Source organism: Accipiter gentilis, chromosome 17 (assembly GCF_929443795.1).
Source record: "Accipiter gentilis chromosome 17, bAccGen1.1, whole genome shotgun sequence".
NCBI lineage: Eukaryota > Metazoa > Chordata > Aves > Accipitriformes > Accipitridae > Astur > Astur gentilis.
The window spans coordinates 18367691-18390949 of NC_064896.1; the positions used below are offsets into that span (position 1 = coordinate 18367691).

The 23259-nt window shown below is 38.2% G+C and overlaps 1 protein-coding gene across 4 annotated transcripts in view; it reads left to right on the top strand.

Annotated features, from left to right (window-relative positions):
• AMPD3 (adenosine monophosphate deaminase 3) overlaps positions 1-23259 on the top strand; it is a 36984-nt gene that overhangs the window by 8667 nt on the left and 5058 nt on the right. For 3 of the 4 annotated variants that reach the window (XM_049821091.1, XM_049821088.1, XM_049821089.1), the window contains exons 5-14: positions 987-1206; positions 3754-3883; positions 13598-13792; positions 14038-14169; positions 15017-15180; positions 16357-16483; positions 17320-17483; positions 19549-19669; positions 21671-21844; positions 22977-23087. In XM_049821091.1, the coding sequence (XP_049677048.1) occupies positions 987-1206; positions 3754-3883; positions 13598-13792; positions 14038-14169; positions 15017-15180; positions 16357-16483; positions 17320-17483; positions 19549-19669; positions 21671-21844; positions 22977-23087 (1538 nt within the window). Of the gene's footprint in view, positions 1-986; positions 1207-3753; positions 3884-13597; positions 13793-14037; positions 14170-15016; positions 15181-16356; positions 16484-17319; positions 17484-19548; positions 19670-21670; positions 21845-22074; positions 22159-22976; positions 23088-23259 lie in introns of those variants that run through there. The other variant, XM_049821090.1, reaches the window with a different exon arrangement.

Consider the following 23259-nt stretch of genomic DNA (forward strand, 5'->3'; position numbering starts at 1 on the left):
CATGATCAGAAGGCCAAGGGGAAAACTAGAGTTGTGTTGTACTATGGCTGGCTTCTGCACTTCTTGGTTCTATTCAAAAGCAATTAAACAAAAATAAGGAGTTTTATTTAAAAGAAAAAACAAACAAAGAAAAAACCCGAAGAAAGAAAGAAAGAAAAAAAAAACAACAAAAAAAACCCCCAACAACAAACCAAACAAAACCACAAAACTCACAAACCAAAACACAAACAACAAAAAAAGCACAAAAGAAAAAACCCCGATCAAAACACAACAAAACCAACCAACCCCCTCCAATAAACTACAAACCAACCACTGCCTTGGTCAGAGCGAGAAGCACTGAGTCTTATATTTCCTGCTCTACCATGATTGAAGTATATTCACTAATGCTTGAGAGAAAGAGGAAACAGTCCTAGTATGCATGCACTAGTCTAGCTCATTGGATTGTGGGAAGGGCAGAGATGAAGTAAGGCACAGCCAGTTCTTTTCTGACTGGTGTTTCAATATGAGAACAGCTGCATTACTGTGTGCTTAAATACAAACTTCCAAAATTACTGCAGGGAGTCAGAAGGTGGAAGGAAAATAATGAAGGTGGGCATGAAGTCAACAACTGTTTTATTGTTCCAAAATCTCAACTGTACTTTCAACCATCCTAACATACTTCTGGAACCTTATTTTGAAACTTGTGCCATCATACATTAATAAAGAATACTACTAAATCTGCTTATACATTGGTTCAGTGAATAGTTGTAATAATGTATAATACTTGAATTAAGGTAGGTACTTGGCTTAGAGAGGGACTGTAATTAAAGCCTATCAGAATAAAGCTGTGTTGTAAAAACAGATCTTTTATAGTAACTGAAAATGAGATTTTAATGAAAGTACTAAGATCCATTAGAAATGAAGCATTATAGAAGCAGAAAGTCCTCTTTGTAATTATTTTGCCTTTTGTGTTATTGCTTCTAAACGTAATGTAAATTTATTTCCAGATTTCCATTCACCCCCAGGAGAAAATGAAGATCCTTACAATCTTGATGATGCTCCAGACAATTTGGATTATGTTATCAAGATAAAAGGTGGCATTCCCTTTGTTTATGATAACAAAGAAATGATGGAACTCAATGAGCCTCGGAGTCTGCCATATCCTGACCTGGAGACCTATACTCTTGACCTGAGCCATGTTCTTGCTCTAATTGCAGATGGTCCAACGTATGTTACTCTTTCTTCTCTGCCCCTTCAGGCTGCTGGTTACCTTTAGTTTAATACTTCCCACTTCTGTGATATTTAATTCCTCAATGTACTTGTTCTACTGTAATGTTTTGTTTTGCCCTTCTCAAGCATTAATGCATCATGAAAGGACTTAAAAGGAAAAAAACCCAAACCAAACACATACAGCTATATTTAATTTCCTTAGTTTCTTTGCATCCACCATGGCAAAATGAGAAGCAGTTAACAAAAAAGCAAGAAATTGGCCCAGTGTTCCCATTCAAGTCAAATCTGACCCAAACTTCTTGAGGCATGGGAACTGAAACTTGAACCTCACCTTTTAAATTTTGTTTTGGCCTATGCTGAATTTGAGGTTTTTGAACAGTAGTTTGGAATTCCTTCATGTCTGTTGTACTATTGCTGCATGAAGAGAAACCCTGTGTATGTAGAGCATACAGAACGGCTCACCAACATAAATATTCAGTCTGATTTGTTCCAGATATAAATTAACTGCTCACGTGCTGCAAAGCGGATCTGCACTTGCACAATCAAAATAGGCCTGAAATTTCCTAGAACCATCAAACTGCTGGGAAGTCTGTAAAAATCAGAACTACAACAACTCTAGTATGGTCACTGATACACTTGTGACAAACCAAGTCCAGTGCATAACGAAAACATATGCAACCAGTTTTTAAGTTTAATTCCCAGCTGAGGACTGGAAACATCAAGGTTTCTCACGGCCTCAACACCTGGAAAGGAAAAGAATCCACCCTAGGATGGAACAAAGCAGGAACCTGGATTGTTCTTAAGAACTATTTGGTCGGCCTGCCAGCACTGCATTCCTAGTCATGCCTTTGAGAGATCATAGCTTACAATGTGACAAGTTAGTCACACCTGATGCATTCTTTCCCTTTTGGGTCTGTGTGACACCTGCAGCATAATCTGTCTGCCTTGCACATTGATAGTGGCAAACCAGATGGGCTGAACAGAACTATCCCATTCTCTAAGCACTTTTTCAAGGGCAAAAGCCTATGCTTCCACCAGCATTATCAGCACTCCTGCTCCAAATCAAAGCTAGCTTGAGCATGCTTGTTTACAGTATGCAATAGGTAAATGCATTTCCAGTTTCAGCATGTTATATTCCAAGATGCAGATACTGAGAAGATTAAAGGACAAGAAAAAACTTGAAACAAAAGTCATGCCGAAGACCCTTCTTTTTGCAGCTTTTGTTAACAGTCTTTATCAGGAAGCCATAAATAAGAACGGTGCTTGGATGTGTTAGAACACTCGGCACCCTTGTGAATGTAGGAGCAATCATCTGCTCCTTTCACTCTTTCAGATTAAGCTTTTGCAGGCTGATTTGCACTCGCTGATAAATACACACAAACTAAAAGGAAAAAGTCTTTTCAGTAATCCTGTTGCATAAGCTCTTCATACAGTATTGTTTCCCTGTTTGCAGCAAGTGCTTTCCTGTCATTTATGTCTATCACACATGGGGCTGCTTGGAGATCAAGAACCCATTGTTCTTTAATCTGTGCTGTTCTTAAAGTGGTGAAATCTCACCCCTACTCCTCGGCCTTCCACTCTCTTGAATAATAAAACCCAACAAAGACTTCCTGCAGCGAGCAAACGGGTCTTGATCAGTATCAGATACAGTGAGACTGTGTTTGAATCGGACTTTCAAATGTATAATGGGATTTGTGTCCCATTGAGGAGAGATTGTCAACAATAAAGCAGAAAAAAGAAGGCTATTACATCAATAGTGCTACAAAAATATTGTAGATTCAATAAGAATTGACAGATGGTGAAGAGAAAAAACATGTCCTTGGTTAAAAATAGTATGAGAAACATAACAGAAAATGAAAGTGAAGATAAGTGAATAGGCAAGCAGGAACAAAAGAGCATGATTTTTCGAAGAAGAACACAATAAATGACTGCGGGGGGGGGAAAAAAAGTATTTCTACACAGTATATGTGTTTTTTAAGGGATAAAAAATGAAAGTGGATTGGGTTGTATCTTGGCTTCTTACATTCACATTGAAAAAGCAAATAAACTTAAATGGCAATTTTTTTTAAAAAAATATTTCCATAGTGAGCCAATCTGGCTTACAGGTTGTTTCTGTTATATATGAGGTGATCTGCTCTATTGGAGATAACTGTTTCAGAGTAGTAGCAATTGACATCACATTTTATTATAGGTTTTATGCTTTCTCTGGCCATCATTACTAACGATGCTAAGTACAGTACAGATACTAAAAGAACTAAACATAAACATAACTATCTGTTATGCACAGATACAGTGATAACAATACATGGACAACTTAAAGGACATAACACGGTTATGTAGAGCTCTGAGGTTTCACTAATAACATTGGTCTGAAATCATATTGGATATTGACTTATGTATTTGTTAACCAGTAGGATAAGAAGAATGAATTTGTCTTGGTCTTCATAAAAAAAATGTTTTTACTGTGAAAACTTTCAAGTTCTCACTGAACTTGAAATACAAGTAGTTTTAAGTTACAGTTAATTTTTGTGTTTTCTTTTACAGAAAAACATATTGTCATCGGAGGCTTAACTTTTTAGAATCTAAATTTAGTTTACATGAGATGTTAAATGAAATGTCGGAATTTAAAGAACTAAAGAGTAATCCCCATCGAGACTTTTATAATGTGAGAAAGGTAAGTGTGAAAAGGATTAAAGGCATGATATTGTTTGTAGTAGGAGTTCCAGCAATTTTGCTTTTCTTGTGTGAGGTGTAGATGATATGTATGAAGTGGTATGTGCATACCGCTCAATTGAATTATGTTACTTTAAGAATATTAAAAGTTTTCTACATGGGAACACATCCAGGAAAATGAACTTGAATGTAAGTGGGTTAAGTGGATTATGCTGAACTCATCTGTTCATGTATTCAGAATCAAAGAGATTTCATTGCATGTAGATTGCTTTAAGGGAGTGAAACAGTTAATCAAATGAAGCTCACTTGGATTATGAATTAAAATATCCACGTGGAGGTTTAGTTCATTTTAATTAATTCACTTCAAGATAGTCAAGTGCATTTTCCTGCTTTCATGTAGGTAAGTCATACTAGACTGTAGTAGGAACAGCTGTATAGATTTTGGCTAAAAATTTCACTTCATATTGAAAATAGGTGTTCAAATACATGCCAAAAGAAAAAAGACCTCCCACAGAAACTGAACTGAGGGTTCATGCTGCCACCAGTATCTGGTAAAAAATGTCTGTGAAATATTAAGTAAAGAGATTGTTATTTTGAGTTATATTCTTAGCTGCCTCTGAGATACACTGGCATGTAATTAGGAGACAGGTAGGGGAATCACAGAGCTGATTTCATTTCCTGACATACTCAGACCCAAGGGAGCTGCATTCTCTTCAAAGCATGGAAGCAACAGTGTTATGCTGCTTCATTTGCTTCCCTTTCCTGAAGTTAGGAGGAGGTTATTGGAGAGATAATGCTTCAGTTTGATAGGTGAGATTTCTTCACAAAGCAGTAATTGTTGCTGTTGTTTTTAACCACTTCAGGTCCATTTTGCATTGTTTTTATATGCAGCTGGAAGAGGTAGTCCTTATTTTGTAACTTCAGGGTTTAGATCAATGCTTTAATCCTTCTGCTATGTTTTGGTTAGTGCTAGTACCTCAAAAATTCATTTTAGCTTTTCTCTATAGTGTCCAGTGTGCTGGCTACTGAAAGTTTGCTACTGTTGTGGTAATAAACTGTCAAATACAAAATCTGCTAAAGAAACGTGTGTGATGGATGTACCCCTGTTCATCGCAAGGCTAGAAGCAGATGGGTTGTTAGGTAAATTCTAATGAATTTCACACTTTTATCTGTTAAGCATATGGATGGGAGGACCCATTAGCTAATTCACTCAAGCAGGATTCAAGTGGTGGAGACTCTACTCCTAACTTGACAGTTTTCTTGTATAACCCCGGACAAGGTATTTACTCCATGCCACATTTGATAAAACACTTCACTAGCTGACAGAGACCTTCATAATAGAACACGTGGTGACTGAGAGGTGCGAAGGACAGGTGTGGATCGAGTAACTGCCTAGATGATCAGTTCGATTACTGCGAAGCTGTAATTAACAGGATTGGTCTTGCTGAGTTCAGCTTTTGATTTAAAAACAACGGTTTAATGTTTCTGGGTGTATCTTAATTATTTTCTAATTATCTACTATTAAATAAGCTAATCTACAAATGCATGAATGTTGTTCAAAAGAACAAAATGTGCATCACTTCCCCTCTGGCAATACCCAAATTCAAGAGAGCAGGAACAAGCTTGCTCTTCTCTGGCAGAGATCATTCTTACTGCTAGTTACTGCTTTAAAAATTCTTGCTGCATAGAGTTAATCTTGCTTAAAGTAGTATTTTTATGAAGCAAGCACTCTCTATGGAAAGTAAACTACATTGTAGATAGAGTTCCTGTAAGACCCCAAATCTGATCTTCTCTATGTCTTGCTAACCCAAGTAATGTTTGGACCTGTAACTTCCGTGAAGTGCTTCCTCCTTCATGACACTATCAGCAGTGAAAGTTATAATATGAAACAGACACTTCTAGGGCCTATATTTTCAGGATGTCTCTCTGTTAGTCCATCCTAAACAGTGCATACTGCTCACAAGGAAAGCAAGAAATAAGATTCACCTCCCAAAAGAGCTGTTAGTGAAGTTGTCTATTGCATCCCTCAGACACTAGTGTGGAGATCCTAGTACAATCTGTTTGCTTATATAAAAGAGCCAAAGTCACTGATGGAAAGTGCCAAAATTAAAACAATTGTGAATGTAGTGGCAAGGTCAATCAGTGAATGTGTACTACTGCATTTAGAAAGGTACAGTAGAAAGCTGGCCAGCATTATTTGCTGGCATGACAGTCAAAGGTCACTGGGTTTTTTTCCCCCCTTCTTCCTGTCCCCTTCCCCTCTTTTTTTCCTGGTTTAATAGGTTTTCTCCTCCAGTGAACTCATCTGTTTAATAATCCCAAGACAAGGTTCCTATTTAATAAGGAAAATGTATGTGTGTATCTTACACATTGGACTTAACCAGAATGCAACCAAAGGTAGGTTTTGCACTGATTAAGCTGGAACTGGAAAACTGCCCTTTAATAATGAGACAAATACTTCTCTAGACAGACAAGAATCCACAGGTGGTAAGACGGTGCGCCTGGCTCCACTTGGCTCCCCACAGGAGGTGGACAACTGTCTGTGTAGGAGAACGCTAACTTTAGAGAAGACTCTTGGGTCTGCCATCAGCAAGGCTCTCCCACATTTTCTAGCTGATGCATAGCAAAGTGCGGTCAGTGCAGATTCTCCACATAACTCCTGGGTTGCCTGTATTAAGGATGAAATTTAGTAGTAAGAGTTTAGCTCTACAGCACACAAACTCGGAACTGAGTTTTAGGCTTTGTGTACTAGGGTGTCTTGCCTTCCAAAGAAAGTATGTGAGGTTTTTTTGAGTGGAGCTTCCAACAGACCACTGTGCCCAACAGCCTCAGATAATTCAGGGCTGATAGTTCACTTTAACTGAAATACACCTTCAGAGTAAAGGACCTACACCTGAATATTATTTTACTTTTAATAAAATGTGGCTAATTGCAGGAGGCATTTACTGTGTTTTCTTGGTCTTGGAGCTGTTCTTGTTATTAGCAACTTTGGTTTGTCTCTCTTGTTCTTTCTAGGGTGGAGGTTGTTGCTTTTTCTTTTTTTTTTCTTTTTTTTTAAGGTGAAGCCAAGAGATTTGTTTACCTAACATATATTTGCTACCTTTATGATATATATCTATGTAATGCATTGGCTTTGATACAGTTTTCTAAAGATGAAAAAATGACAGCCTAAGCCTCCTTTTGTATTCTTATTCCCTTTAGCCATTATTTCAGTGTGTCAGCAAACCAAGCCTGAGGATATGTCATAGCAGTGACTTTTACACATCATATTCTTCTACCTACAGACTCACTAGCTCAGAGGCCTAGCCTTGTGTGGCAGCAGAGCTTTCACTCAGGTCAGGGTAACTCTGCATAGAAGAATGCAGTTTCTAGAATGGCTTACACAGCCCTGCTGAATTCTGTGTTGCAATAGCTGGTTGCTGCAGTGAGAAACCATTTGGTCTAGATAGTTGCAACTGATGTTTTTTTCTAAAAAATATTGGTTAGACAAAAAGAAAGTAAGTTCTAGCTTTTGTTTGTGACCACAGGGTTGAAATACCACTTGTTACTTCTGAGAAAGGAAGTTGGAGTGGGTTTATATACTTCTAAATTCTGTAGATCTCACAAAATACAGAATGAAATTAACAGATGTCTGCTTTTTAAACATATGATTAAAAGCCTCGTGAGTGAACAGTGAATCTATACCTTAACTTCCCTGAACTTTGATTCATTCTGAGGTTGCTTCTTTTTTTTTTCTTTTTTTTCTCTTTTCTTTTTTCCTCTTTTTTCTCTTTTCTTTTTTTTTGATCTTTTCTCCCCCCCCCCGTAGCTACATACTGACTTTGGTGATGAAATTCAGTTTCATCATATAAACCAAAAGTGATAGCGAATGGGAAGGTTTATGGATTAGCCTAAGATTAAAAGGACAGGAATGCCTCTGTACTTCTGTTAGCATTACATGTAATGGTGCCTTTTCACTGTTAATGGACAGTAAAGCTGTGTTTTGTGCTTCCAAAGCAGTGTGCGTACTACTTCTCCCCTCCTGTCTTGCAGAGATGCTGAGGTAAATTCTTGTGTCTGCCCTCAGTCTTGCAAGTAAGCACAAAATGTTGAGGCAGAAGGCCATCAATCATTATAATGCAAAAATTCTGTAGAGACCATAAAGAAAGTTTTTCCTCTGTCCTTTCTTTTAGTAATTAAAAGAACAGAAAAAGAAATTTGTTTCTCTTCACAGCAGTGTTATTTCTGTATTCATGTGAATACAAACATTATAGGGCTTGATTGTTTGCATTTTGCAATGAGTACAGCCAAAGAAGAAGCTGGAGACACAGAGATTTGCATTTCCTGTCTCCTGGGTTTTGGGTTGCTCCGGATGGTGTAAGTATGAATTAGACAAGCTCCTGAGGGGCTCTGCCCAGCTCTAGGGACTATTTTGGCTGTCAGGAACGTTACTGCTAGGGAAGAGTATTTTGTGTCTTCTGCCTCTCATGCTGATTACAGAGCTGCAAGGAAAGAATCAAGCTTATTGTATAAAGCTGTTGCATCCTATCTGAAAAGCTAATGTAATATAAATATGTTGGTGAGCAGGGAATCTAGCAGTGGGATGTGGAATGACTTCCCTTCAATCCAGCATTGAATTAAAAGCTGCAGAGGATTCACTGTCAAGTTCATGAAACCCATAGCTATCGGCGTAGAAGTATTTACAAGTTAAAGTGCATGTGTTTGGAAAATCAGGTAGTTTGCAACTGTGGATACGAATCTATGCACTGGAAAAGTTCAGTATCATTTAAAGGGCTTCCCTTGGCATTTGTTTTTGCTCTATTTATCACTTACTGCTCTGAATCTAGAGCATATGCCTAATTCAGTGCAACACTATTTCTGATATGCACAGCTAAACATCCATAGATGATAGATCTAAGCTGGGTGTTTTGTGGAGATTTGAGAGACAGTGGAAGGAAGGAGAAGCAATGCAGGAAGACAAGGAAGGCAAAAGTGGTTTAGGGAAGTTGGTGCTGGTGAGACATGATTTGGAGGGCAATGGGAACCCCTTCAAGCTGCAAGTTGCACATAGATGTAACTATCTTGACTGAGAAGTACAAGCATTTAATCCATTCTGCAGACAGAATGGCTTGGGTGGTCAGATCAATAACGACAGGCAAGGGCTAGCCTGAACTGAGAAGGTGCAGCGGAAGACAGGCTGGCTTCATTACATGGAGAACTGCTAAATGAAGGGAACTCTACCACCCTTTAATTGCAAGGAAATTGATGTCCACCGTTGCTTGAATGACATGATGGAATTAAAAGACTTAAGGAAACCTTTGTGTTAACAATTGTTTTCATTTGTTAAAAAGGTGAGTTCACTGAAGGCATATTTTGTGTTCCAAGCTAGGCTTCTGTCACTCATTGCGTTTCTTCTTTTCATTGAAGATTAATGTGACCTTGAGTAAAAGGTGTCCTCCTGGGGCGAGGGGAAAATAAGAACTGCAACAAGAAATTTGGCTAAGGGCATGCCACTGAGGGTTTTTTCCACTAAGGGGAAATTGGGCTGGAGTGGCATCGTAACAAATTTGGAAACACAAGTAGAATGTTTGCAAATAGAAGCAAATAGACCTTGTGGTAGGGGCTTATTACTCATAGCCCTGAAAAGCCTCAGCTTACTTCATGTATAGTATGAAGAACAAAATAATAACATCTTAAAATGGGACTGGTTTTGTCTTTTTTGGGGGGGAGAGAGGAGGCAAAGGTGGCATTTGTCACTCTTATATAAATGCAGTCTGTTCAGATTCTTTTCATAGATGCCTTTCACAATTAACAATGAAATTAGTAACAATTTCTTAGCATGGTAACATTATTATTATAATAAAATCCCTATAACGTATGTCTAAGGATTCTGTGTTTAGATGCTTCATTTAAATAGGATTGCACACTGAATTGTGAAAGTGCGTAAAAACTTACACACTAATTATGTGCTAGGGTAGGTCAAAGCTCAAATCATTAAAACCTTCCAAAAAGTTGCATTGCTTCTAAAAAAACAATGAAGAAAAAGCCATGTGATACTCTGTAAGACTTTTGTTGTTACTGAAGTTGCTGCTTACCCAAAGGTCAGAATACATCAGGTAGTTAAAAAAGGTAGCCAAAGCACTGCACATTCTTTGGAAAAACCATGAAAGAGACTCTAGGAAAGTCTTTTTACTCTTGGGAATAAATATATTTAGGGAGAGGGAGGAGGAAAAAAAGGGGGAAAATCTTGGTTCTTAGAGAATAAGCCTGACGTGATTAGCTCAGCTATAGAGCTATGTGTGATATGCTTGTGGGGACTGGAGAAGATTTCACATGAGCTTACTGAATTGCAGAGGCACACTTGAGAGAATTATTTCTCACAGGGAAGCAGGACTTTAAAAGAAATGCAGTTACTACTGTGTCATTCATGTGATCCTTGCATACAGCAAAGAAAACAAACAAAATGTGGCCTTGCTTTTTGTCCTTACCCTCCTAACAGTAGTGAATTCATGTTGATTTAAAGAAAGAGGAATTGTTTTGGTTTGGTTTGTTTTTTTCAAGACTCATTAATTCCAGTTACTGAGCCACCACTGGAACTAGTGCATTCTGAAATTCAATAAACTACACTTATTCAGGTTCCCTACACCTGGTATTCTAATCTTGTGACTTGCTTTTCCTGAAAGTTTAATGCTTATAGGGCATCTATTAACTGTTATTTCGTTCTCCCATGTAAGCTGACCAAGCCTAGCAGTTTGGAGTATTTCACTAGTCCAGGAGGAGTTTATAGTAAACAATATTTGTTTCTAAACCAGAAGATGTTTATTATCCTGAGTAAGCATATATATATAATGCACTTGGGTTCAAATGGCTATACAGGTACTCTGAGGAGTGTAATAATAAGTCAAGTGGAGCTGTTTTTACTATTTTAGACACAGCATTGTTTACTGTGCATTAGTAATGTATTTCACGTTGTGTACTTTGAGACACTAATATGTTTCTTGCTTTTTCATTTAGCTTTAAAGTGTCCCGCGTATTTGAACTAGGCAGTGATTAACAATTAAATGTTAATGTTTAGGATTCAGTTTATATCCTGGTCTTCAGTTATGCTATTAACAGTCACATGGGAGATAGATTTACCCTTAGAAAGCGACAACTTCTGTATGCATAAACTGCAAATTAAGTGACTACATGTGCCAAGTAAAACTGGCATTTCTGTGGACTGTATGTCATAGCATAAGCTGAGGTTTACATTGCAGGAGTACAGCTGTTACTTATTCAGGTGCTCCATGATCTGTTTCCTACGGATCCTTAAAAGCAGATCAGGATGTCTGTTGGTGGAATCTGAAAGCTGCAGACATAGTCACTGTGCAAAGAGGAACACATTGGTCTCACATACGTGTCCATGTTTGCAGTTTCCTGGACAGAAGAGTCCTGGATGAGAGTCCTTGCAGAGAAGTAGGTTCAGTGACTCCTTGTAGCTAGCTGGTTTATCTGAGAATTCCTTCTAGTGTGAACTGCATACAGGCTATGCAGCTCTTGTTGGGAGTGTGTCCCTTGGGAATGCTAGTTATTTCCATTTTAAAAAGCATAGTGCAGTGGGTTCAACTTGTATCCAATGTCAGCATCCAGCTTTCAGATCTTGTTCCATTATTGCTTGTGAGACTGAAGTGTCCCCTTGTTGTCTCTTCTGGATGTACAAATACCTGTTTACGGTTGATCACATTAAGTCTCAAATTGCACCTTGAAAGCCAAGTAAGTTTCATTTTTACAATTACATGGCAGGTTGGGTTCTCCAGCTCCTATTTCCTTTTGTGACGTTTCTTGGGAATGTTGTCAGTATTTGGTTTTTTTAAGCCTTTAAATGTAGACAGCAAAACTGGGTGCATTCTGACAGCTGCATTACCAGTACTGTGCAGAAGCAAGATTATTTTTTATTTCTGCTTTGAAGCTCCTTTCTTACTCCATATGAGGAGTTGGAGCAGCCTTTTCCACTACAGTTTCACATAAGACTTCATGGTAAAGTGTTACTTACAATAATTCCGAACCAGCTCCTACCAATATATGGGACAGTACTGTGTGGTGCTTTTTAGACTTATTATCTGAATAATGATGTCCCTGTTACATTATCATCTTCAAACTTGTGTTACAAACTGACTGTCTGGCTTCCTACTCCTTCTGCAGAACCATTCTGCCAGTTGGTCTTGTAAGACTTTTCTCCAGTACCAGGCAGTTGGTGCACAAGGCACATGTTAGAAATAGTGAACAAGTTGGCAATTGCTTCTGACCACACATCCCTGTGATCACAGCCGCCTATGTCCAGGTAGGGCCTGGGCCGGAGGAAAACGGGAAGCTTAGCAGACAGGCTGCAGCACTGTGGCTTCTGGGTGAGCTGAAACTGCTTGTGCTAGGATTTGGCAGTCTGGACTTGAAGGTAGTTTCAGAGTCTGTCAGACCGTCCCCAGGGCCATTGTGCTCATTATGTGTCAACTGTGAAATCTAATCACAACAGTGGTTTGGTTTGGTTTTAAATTGATAGGAATTTGTTGGTAATTTCATTGTTTTGCCTAGGACATGTGTTAGGCTGTTTTCTTGTTCAGTCAGAATTTCTCAAGGAAATTCAAAGCAAATGGACCCTGGAGCAGCAGCTCTGCTGCTCCACACACTGGATATTGCTGTGCTGTTAGATTCCTTAAGGCCATTATTCCAGCTAAGGCCTATTCTTCCCTTTAAAGTACTTGGTCCTTAGAAACTGCAATTAGTATTACCTGCCTTTTCAAACAAGAAGTAGTTGGGGACTATACCTGGTTTTCTTCTGTTCTTTATCGGTGTAGTTAAGATAACAAACGCTTGACTGCAAGGAACTGCAATGGATTTGTTTTACATACCTGCTGGAGGCACCTAAGGAATTAGACGTACTGAAGGGAAGACTTAAATCAACAAACCAACCCCCAAATCTCATCAGTTATTTCTTTGGATTGTGTTCTAATATAGGCTGCTCAAATAGCAGTGCAAGCTTCTGAGTAAAAGAAAAGTATACCTGTGGAAACCATTTGTAAATTTTTTTTAAAAACGGGACTTCAACAAAAAACTGAAGGAGTACACTCAGCCCTTCTGTGTAGCTTGCACTTCCCTTAGTGTGTGAAGAGATCTGAAGAAACTGAAAAATGTCAGCATTATGAGTAGCTGTATTATTATTAAACTTGGGGGAAAAAAGGTGACAAAATCTCTCATATGTTCATTTTGCAGTTCTAGTCACCCAAGGTGTTTCATTTGGCTGAAATAAAAAAATGAATTGTACTTTTGAAAATGGCTGAGAATTCCAGGTCCTTTCAGTCAGAGAGGATTGTTATAACTACAGTCTATAACTAGGAAGACATCGTCAATTTATGGATGAAATGATACTACAGCATCAGAGTGTCCTTTAAGGAAGTATCTAATCTGAACTGAGGTTCTGTGATTGGCACTTCTAATGTATCTTAACTTGTCAAAAATTTTCTTATTTAAATAGGAAAGTATTAATTGAGGGCTATTTTATTTATAGTTCTGCTTATTGAATAATTCCTCCAAACCCAAAATCTCAGGGTTCTGAAACATTTTGACTTGCTTAGGCAGTAATCCATTTGTTACTTAAGGAATATTGTAGAAGGCTTTAGTCATTGTTGTCACTGACATAGATACTTTGCTAATTTAAGTTTATGTATATGGATGATGAGCATGAATAACCTTTTGATTACAGGTTGATACTCATATCCATGCTGCTGCTTGCATGAACCAGAAACACTTATTGAGGTTTATTAAACACACATATCAAACGGAACCCGACAGGATTGTTGCAGAGAAAAAAGGCAAGAAGATGACTTTAAAGCAAGTCTTTGAAAGCCTTCACATGGACCCTTATGACCTCACTGTAGATTCTTTAGATGTCCACGCAGTAAGTCTATTAAAATGGCAAAATAAATGAGAGAAAGCTAAGTTTTCTAACTGTGAAATTCTGGTTTCTACAGTTTTTGCATGATAACTTATTAAATCAGAATTTGAACTCATGCATTACTTTTCATGTTTGAAGTAAGTTAGCATAGGCTTTTTCTTTCTGTGCCTTTTATTGCTAGGCAATTTAATTTATAAACTATCGTATGTACTTAAAACCGTGGTTATTTGGGTTTTTTCCTCCTCCAGGGTCGTCAAACATTTCATCGATTTGACAAATTCAATTCCAAGTACAATCCAGTTGGTGCCAGTGAGCTGAGGGACTTGTATTTGAAAACTGAGAACTACATTGGTGGTGAATATTTTGCTCGTATGGTCAAGGTAAATAAGTTTCAAACTTTTCCATCTGTAGAGAAATGAAGGTTTGTAAAAGATCTGTGATGTCATATCTAGAGCTAACACTATGGTTAAGGGATTCCAAGTATTGGGCTTGCTCTAGCAAGCCATCGGAGAAAGACCTCTGCTAAGTCAGCCACTGCTGCTTGCTAAATGATTTTATGAATTAGAAATTCATACACATAACTTGTGTACGAGTTCAAAGCAGAGTTGTGTGCAGTTTCAAACTAATGGAGAGCAGCCAAGGATCAATTCACTGGCTTAATATTTGTTAGGATGTAGTTGGCTAGTGGTAGCTGCTGGGAAGGAGGAGCTCAGGAAGCACCTCTGCATAAATCTCTATCTGCACATGCATGCACAGGCTTCAAATTAATTTCTTACAACAAAAGAAATAGTAGTTATCATCAACAGGATGTCAGCTCTTCTAAAATGTACAGAAGTGCTTGTCTAAAATTAATAGCCTTTAAATTGCTGCTACCATGGATTCTGGGTCAGAATCTCCATTGGTCTGCATATTTTATGTAGTCATTTACTACAGTTTAAATAGTATAATACTGATTTACCAGTTTTAACCATATGTCTTACAAAAGTGTTAGGAATAACTGCACAAGAATATTGTCCTCTAAATCTAGGTGTTACAGTTAGTTATACTCAAATGGCATCTGAGGTAGCTTGCTAGTAGAATATTTAGATGCCTAGAGATTACCTTTATCTTTAAAGGGTGACAATACAGTTATTTCTGGTCTGAGGAAAATACAATGATAAATTACACTACTAGCTGTAAATGATCTTCAGTGTTCATATTAAAGCAAATATATTTATTACTTAATAGGAAGTAGCCCGGGAACTAGAAGAAAGTAAGTACCAGTATACAGAACCCCGCTTATCCATTTATGGACGGTCTCCAGATGAATGGCTGAACTTGGCAAAATGGTTCATTAAGCATAAAGTTTATTCCCCTAATATGCGCTGGATAATTCAGGTTCCCAGAATCTAGTAAGTATTCAGGAGCTCTTGGTAATTTTAATAGTTTGAAATCATACCAATGATTTGTTTTAATTTCTGATATTTTGTAGATGGTTTATGAGCTGTCCTGTAGTTCTATTTATATGCAACAGCCTGGGAAATTTATTCTTGACCATTGCTGTGGTTTTCCTGACAGTCTGGGGGGTGGAAGACAGGAGATGGGGTTTGAATCTACTCTTTATGAAGCTATTCAGACCTACTATGAATTATTTGTAAGTCTGAAGATACTGAAACCAAAAATTACAACTGGGTGAAATTAAACTGCATTCAAAGGCAAGTTAAAATGTAATTTAGTAATGAAAATAAATCAACTCTTGAATTTCATAAAGGAGTAGAAAATGCTCTGTAAAACTGTTACCATCAAACCTCCTCAAGATCAGTGACAAATGACAGTGAACTTGGAAATGCAACCCTGATTGCTGATTTGCAAGCTTAAATCAATACCAGTTTTTCTTAGTTTTTAAGCATCCTTTGGGACTTTAGAAACAAAGAACCATTTAATAATAGTGTATATTGTAATACAGTCTCCCATGATAATTTCGTCAGCCTTAATAGGTGAGCTTCATGTTTTGAAATTGCATAGTTGGAATATGAATAGAGAAGGAGCTGTCATGGTCGCATATATCCCCCAGAGTGTGTTTCTCATTAGGGAGAAAGTTTCTCTAATTTCCTTTCTTACGTACATAGTGGAGTCAACACTTTCATTAAGTCATGCACTTAATGATACACTGAAGTATTGTCTCTCTTTTCTGAGAGGCTCACTAAAACAGAACATTCTACTTTGATTTGGAGTAGTTAACAACTTCGGAAAACAACCTTTCATGAGAGGTAATTCCTTATCTCACCTATTAGTATTTGGATTGCTATAAGGGAAAGGGTCACTGTACTTGAGACGGCATCTACCCCTGCATGCTGTCTCTATTTTTGGAGCACTTGGGAGCTTTAGCAGAGCCTGGATGAAGCAGAGTGCCAGGCAGTGCAGGAAACCATAGAAACAATCCCTGCCCTGACATAAACTTTGAATTTCTGAATCCTGGTAGAACTGAAGCGGTAGAATATACACAAATAACAGAAAATATGAAAGTGGAGGAAAAATATAAGCTGATTAAAGAATGATCAAAACTGTGTATATTTTTTCCCCTTCAGTGACATATTTAGGTCAAAAAATATTCTGCCTAGTTTTGGGAAGATGTTGGAGAACATCTTTGTACCTTTGTTTGAAGCAACAATCAATCCCAAAGACCACAAAGAATTGCACCTTTTCCTTAAATATGTAAGTATGTTTGGATTTTCTGTCTCACATGAAATAGATCCTCTCCTACTCTTAAATTTTGTTTCTCCACAGCTGTTTCCAGACACTAAAAAAGCTTCTTCCTCCATAGATTACTTGTATTATTGTTTTAAAGCCCTGACATAAAATTTAATAAAAGCCTGAGTAAGGTCTTGTTGTCAAATAGCTGCTGTTTATTTCCTCTGAAAGAGCTCAACAGCTATTTATTTGTCCTCTCAGTAATCCTCTCTATAAACAATCACCAAAAAACATTTGCACACTCTTGTGCAGGGGGAACATTGCAATCCAGGATGTGTACTTTGAGCTTACCTCTGGGAGTGGCTTCCAAAAAGGAGGCAACTGAAAGGAAGCATTATGGATCCCGATGGGACTCAGGAGAGAGGTGGGGATGTAGCTGCTGGGATGTGATTAAGAGACATTTCTGAGTGTGCCCCAAATCAGAACTCTGAGGTTTCCTGGGAGCTTCTGGCCTTCAGCTGCTTTTCAAATAACAAAGCAGATGAGTTTAAAGGATTATAATCTGGATCTGAGGGAGTCTTACAGGCTTGTGCCCCCAACAGGAGTCTGAAGGCTTTTGTGCATCTGGGCCTCATATATGTCTCAGAAGAAAAAAAATGGGTGAAACTTCCTTCAAGAAAACACATTATTCCTGCTGTCTGCATGGTATGGTAGGAGGGCAGAGCAGCAGGACTGCTAGCGTAAAGAGGGAAACGAAGGAAGAGGACTAGATGCTTTGTACAAGCAAGTCCTGAAGCAAAAGTAATGTTGAAGTTTGCTTCTATAAAACACTGATTTCTGTGAATCTCTTCTCCTACCAGGTGACTGGGTTTGACAGTGTTGATGATGAATCCAAACATAGTGGCCATATGTTCTCTGACAAGAGCCTTAACCCTGATCTCTGGACCAGTGAGAAGAATCCCCCGTATAGCTATTATTTGTATTATATGTATGTGAACATCATGTTGCTAAACAACCTTAGGAGGCAAGTAGTCATTTTTCTCTATTACAAGCTTCCAGAAAGAAAACCCAATAATCTTGGTCTCAATCTAAGTCAGTGTCTAGATAATGTATCTTTTGAAGGAAAGGTTATCTTGAAGTATTTTTTAAAGAGTTTAAGAGGAGTACGTGAGTTATTCTGAAAATGTTTAACTGCAAAATGAATTCAAATGAAATGTTCAGAAATTGTAAAGGCATCAGATTATTATCTTGGTTTGACATTTTTGTTTTGTGAATTCCTTAAACCTGAATATATCAAACAAAACAAAAGAAGAAACCCCACAAAATGGACTTGTTGACCTTTGCTTGGATTCACAGTGGATTTCCAAATATAATGTACCTCTTGGTAGCTTGCTAACTCCTGGTAATTTAAAAGATACAAAGTTATGTTGTGAAATACTGGTTTAAGGGCTGCTGCTGTTATCAGAGATAGACGAAGGAGGACATAATTATGAACTGCACATCTAGCTAACTTACGTTAGCCTGTTTGTTGACTCATTCAGTTTTACTACTTTTGAGACTGATGTCTAGGCAATGCAGGGAGTTACGATACTGAATGTGAGATCATGACTGTAAAGGCAGATTTTGGCATCAGGCTCAGTAAAGCCTGAAATTCAACTTCAGGTTATGTTCCTGACTTTGTGGCTGACTCACTGAGTGATCTGCACAACTGACTCAAATTGAGGCACAGTGAGGTTATCCACTGATATTATGGTGTCATCAATTACCTTGCAAGGATTTGGTTCATTATTATTTATAAAACATGTTGGGATTTTCTTATAGGAGGTGCACAGATTTGTCATTTTAATAGGTCTTATCCAAGCTAACATTCAGAATGTTACTCCTTTTCTTTCCCACTGCTACCTCAAGCATTTCTTTCTCTACCACCCTATATAATCAAAACTCATAATAAAAACATCCACCTTAAATTACCTTGTACCTGCAACACAGGCCTAGTTGTTAGTTTTCATTCTATAATGGAAAGGATACAGTACAGCAGATATCTAAGTCATCCCTTTCTCCTGACTTCCTTTACATTCTCTATAGTCTACGTTTTTTTCTTTTCCAAAGACAGAGATTCTGTCAGAACTTACACATTTCTTTTTTACCTCAAGATCATTTCAACTACCGTTTGAAAAACTTCCTAGATAATCATTAAATTTTCTTTACAGCTAAGGCAGATAATGACACGATTCATCAATGAGTCAGTAAAACTGTTCACCCTGTTAAACTGAGGCACCATAGCCAGTCCATTACAATAGTGTTTTATGCTTTTGGTAGCATTAATGAAGTCAGCAAGGATGGATTACACCCTCACATCCATTTTCAGGAGAAACGTTACTAAACATCCATTCTAGAACTGCCTTATACTCTAGCAGTCCTTTTTGAAATTCTTTGTTTTGAACATTTCCAAACACTTACAGGACATTCGTCTGCACTGAATAACAGGGTCCATTATAATCTAAAACCCAGCATCACTTTTAATGTAGATGATAAAAATAAAATAGTTCTAGAAATTATAGTGTGAAGTCTAGTGTAATAACTAACACTCCTAGATCATCTCTGTGCTACTGAGGGTGTGGTTTTATGCTACACTTAACCTGGTGAGATGGCAGGTTGTCATCACACTAGATAGTGTTAGCTAAAACTTGGCAACATGCTTCCTCTTCTTCCCTCATTCTGAATCTAGGAATTATGTGGCCATAGGTTGCATCAGTTCATTTAGCTTTCCATCTGCCACTTCCCTCAACGGAAATCAGTTCAGTAACTGTTCACCCAGTGGCTAAGCGATTGCTAAATGAGATGTAACTGGGGAAGGAAAGAAGAAGGAAGACACAAATATATCAGGTAGTGGAAGGGTTCTTGGGTAGAGGGACCTGCCTCTTTTGACAGCAGCCCACAGGTAGGCCTGATTAGATGTCACATCAAATTGTATGAGAATGTGTAACTTCTAATTTTTTAAAAATTTTCTTATTAATGATAATTATATACAAAATAGATGAAGAACAGTGCATTTTTTTGTTAGCAGAACTTGTGTTTAATCTCCTCAGGGAAAGAGGCATGTGTACTTTTCTGTTTCGACCTCACTGTGGAGAAGCTGGGTCTATCACACACCTTGTATCAGCTTTTCTGACAGCAGACAACATTTCTCACGGATTGCTCTTGAAGAAGGTATTGCTTGGTTGGTCACCTAATCACCGTCTGCTTAGACATCAGTCACTGGTTCAAACAGCAGTCACCAAATTGACTTTATCTGGGCAGCCCAAAATTAATTTTCTTAGCAAGACACAAGTAACTCTTTACTTTGATCAGAAAGCCCACCTGCAGTACTGTGTTCCGCTCTGGGGCCCCCAACATAAGAAAGACATGGACCTGTTGGAGTGAGTCCAGAGGAGGGCCGTGAAGATGCTCAGAGGGCTGGAGCACCTCTCCTATGAAGACAGGCTGAGAGAGTTGGGGTCGTTCAGCCTGGAGAAGAGAAGCCTCCAGGGAGACCTTACTGCAGCCTTCCAGTACCTAAAGGGGGCCTAGTGGAAAGCCGGAGAGGGACTTTTTACAAGGGCATGTAGTGATAGGACAAGGGGTAATGGCTTTAAACTGAAAGAGGGCAGATTTAGATTAGGTGTAAGGAAGAAGTTCTTCACTGTGAGGGTGGTGGGGCACTGGAACAGGTTGCCCAGAGAGGTTGCGGATGCCCCATCCCTGGACGTGTTCAAGGCCAGGTTGGATGGGGCTTTGAGCAACCTGGTCTAGTGGAAGATGTCCTTGCCCATGGCAGGGGATTGAAACTAGATGATCTTTGTGGTCCCTTCCAACCCAAACCATTCTGTGATTCTAAGAAATAAATAAGCTCAGCTGAACTTCCTATTTCTTACTTAAGCCACAAAAACACAGCTTTTTCCAAAGTATTTTAAAGCTATGTCTTTATAGGGAAGATCAACTGTTCAGATATGTCAAGGACTTGGCAGCACCTGTTTTTGATTACTCCAAGCAGAGCTAAAATTACATGGAAAAAACTGCTTAGACTTGTTATTACTCCCTGGTATGGGTTTCAGAAGAATTTAAGGAAAGGTCTAGTTTTTTCTGTACAGAGACAAAGGCCATTTTCCCTGACTGGCATCCCTTTACTTAAAGGTTCATTCAGAAGTTCATTAAGGTTTTGATTATTTATATCTAGAGTAACTGGGATCACTTGATCAAGAAATTTAACATAGCTGTATAACATAGCGATATTTTATATACAACTTGATTGTTACAACAGGACAAACATTATCATTCCTGGCATATGAGTTAATAAAAACGATCACACAACTCATTGCCAGGCCACTGTTTTGTAATTAAAATAATTGGTCAGTGGGTGGCAGACTTGCACTGAGTTTATTGCAATTTTTTGGACAGACTTCTCTTGTAAGTTGGATTTTCTGGTTAATGCTGGAAAATTCTCACTGTATTTTTCAACATACCCAAGAACAAAGAAAAATTTTGCCTGAAATCATGTCCGATGTAATGCTCAGAATTAGTAATTCCTAAAATATAGACCCAGACAGAGTAGTACTAAGGCTGTATGTGACCAAAGCATTCTCCTTTTCACTCTCTCCTGTTTAGTCTGGTGTGATAACCTGGCACAGCAGACAATAGTAATAATAAAGGTACTTGTTAGGTTCACAGGTTGGTTAAGCCAAAAATAGTAATAAAGATGAGGTGACCACAGATGATTTGTATTGTGTGCAACAGCAACACATGACTTCTAATAAAACTTCTTCTGCTCCTAAAATTTACCTATTGGACTGCAGTTTTGAAAATAACAAATTGCTTAGCAGTTCTTACACATCTGTTATCTGTGACTTTCAGGTTTTGCGGGAAGGTATGCAGTTAGTATCAAATGCAGTGCTCTTATTAGTCATCTATACTTACTAATCTACAGTAATATTAGTCACTGTATTTTTAAAAAAGTGACATAGGAGGAATACAAATTACTTTTATAAAGATCAGTAACATTTAAAATTCAGACTTTCAAATATTTTCTAAAGAAGTCAGAGTTTAGTTTCAACCTACTTTTTTTGGTCTTAGTCCTCCCTCTGTAATGCTTTTTCCAATTTTATCCAAGGGAAATCCTTCCTTTTTTCATTATCCCATACTACCATTAAATGCTGATTGTGTTTTGTTTTGCAGAGTCCTGTGCTCCAGTATCTTTATTATCTTGCACAAATACCCATTGCTATGTCTCCACTTAGTAACAACAGCCTATTCCTGGAGTACTCAAAAAATCCACTACGGGAATTTCTACATAAGGGACTTCATGTCTCTCTCTCCACAGATGATCCTATGCAGTTTCATTATACAAAGGTAAGAATTGCAAAAAGCACTTGTCTTTGAATTTGGCAACAGTACCACATAGGTCCAGAATGACTTGAAAGCTATCTTATGTCATTGCTTAGGATATAAAGTTTCATGTCTTTCAGTCACTTCATTCATTCATTATTCTTCCTCATTCTCAGTCTGCTACTCACTGTTAGGTTTCAGAGGGAAATGTCTGATTTCCTAATTATGTTTCTTTTGTACTCTTGCCTCTCCAGTGTTGGCTGTTGAAGTATAGAATGAAGGATGAGGCTGAAGGGAGGTTTGAGCCTTCATAAACAATCCTCTAGAGTGCCAGGAAAGTCCAGTTTCCTTACTAATAAATCTGGGGAAGTACATTACAAAAACACTATGTGGAATCTCAGAAGATGACGTATGAGCTGTTTGCTCAGTGAACGGAAGCTGATTCTTGCCCTTGGGTGGCCTGGCAGGACAGAAATGCCTGGTCACTGGTTTTGATGCCCCAGTTGTGTGGTTGGTGCTGACTTGAGTCATGCTGTGCCTTAGAGTGGCCTGTATGTTGCTCAATTGTCTGTGTTCTGAGGACAAGCTGAGCTCTGGTGTGTTTCACCCAGGCTTGCTTCTGGCCCATGACATGTCTCTGCTAGAAAAGACAGCTTCTGTGGGGGCTTTCTGCATGGATGTAACGCAGCACCAGCCGAGTTACACGTAGCATGGAAGATCCTCAGCTGTGACAGCCCACTAGAGTCAGACCCAACCTCCTTGTGTGGAAGGTCAGAAGTGAGAAATTGCCCTGCTATCTGTCTATGTCCATATTCATTCAAGATTTACGACTAGATCCTCCAAGGTGTTTATATACCCTGGGATCTCATTTGAAATTGCCTAATAAATGCCTCTAAGGATCTGGACTGCAGGCTGCAATTTCTTAGGCTAAGATAACTGGATATCCAGTGCCTATTAATTATTTAACAGTTGCCCTTGGGAAATTTGAAATAAACAATTCTGTTTGTTAGTAATTGTGATTTTAAAGTCTTAAACCTCTAACTTTTCACAGCTATCTAAAGAGCATGTATAAATTCCTTAATTAGTAATGAGTACATATCACCATTTACATTTTATTTACATATAATTTAATATTAAGCATATTTTGGTGATACAGGAAGCTCTCATGGAAGAATATGCTATTGCAGCCCAGGTGTGGAAACTAAGTACCTGTGACTTGTGTGAAATAGCAAGAAACAGCGTACTACAGAGTGGATTGTCAGATAAGGTAATTATGGCTGAAAAAATCTCTGCTGTGAATATTAGGGTAAGTAGGAACTGAAAAGTCAGTAGTTTGAAAATTGAATAGTAGGTGCTTATGTGATTTATTTGTGCACATCCCTATTCTCTTTTCCAGAAATGTTTGCAAAGTATCTGCTATACATTCAAAAAAAGTATTA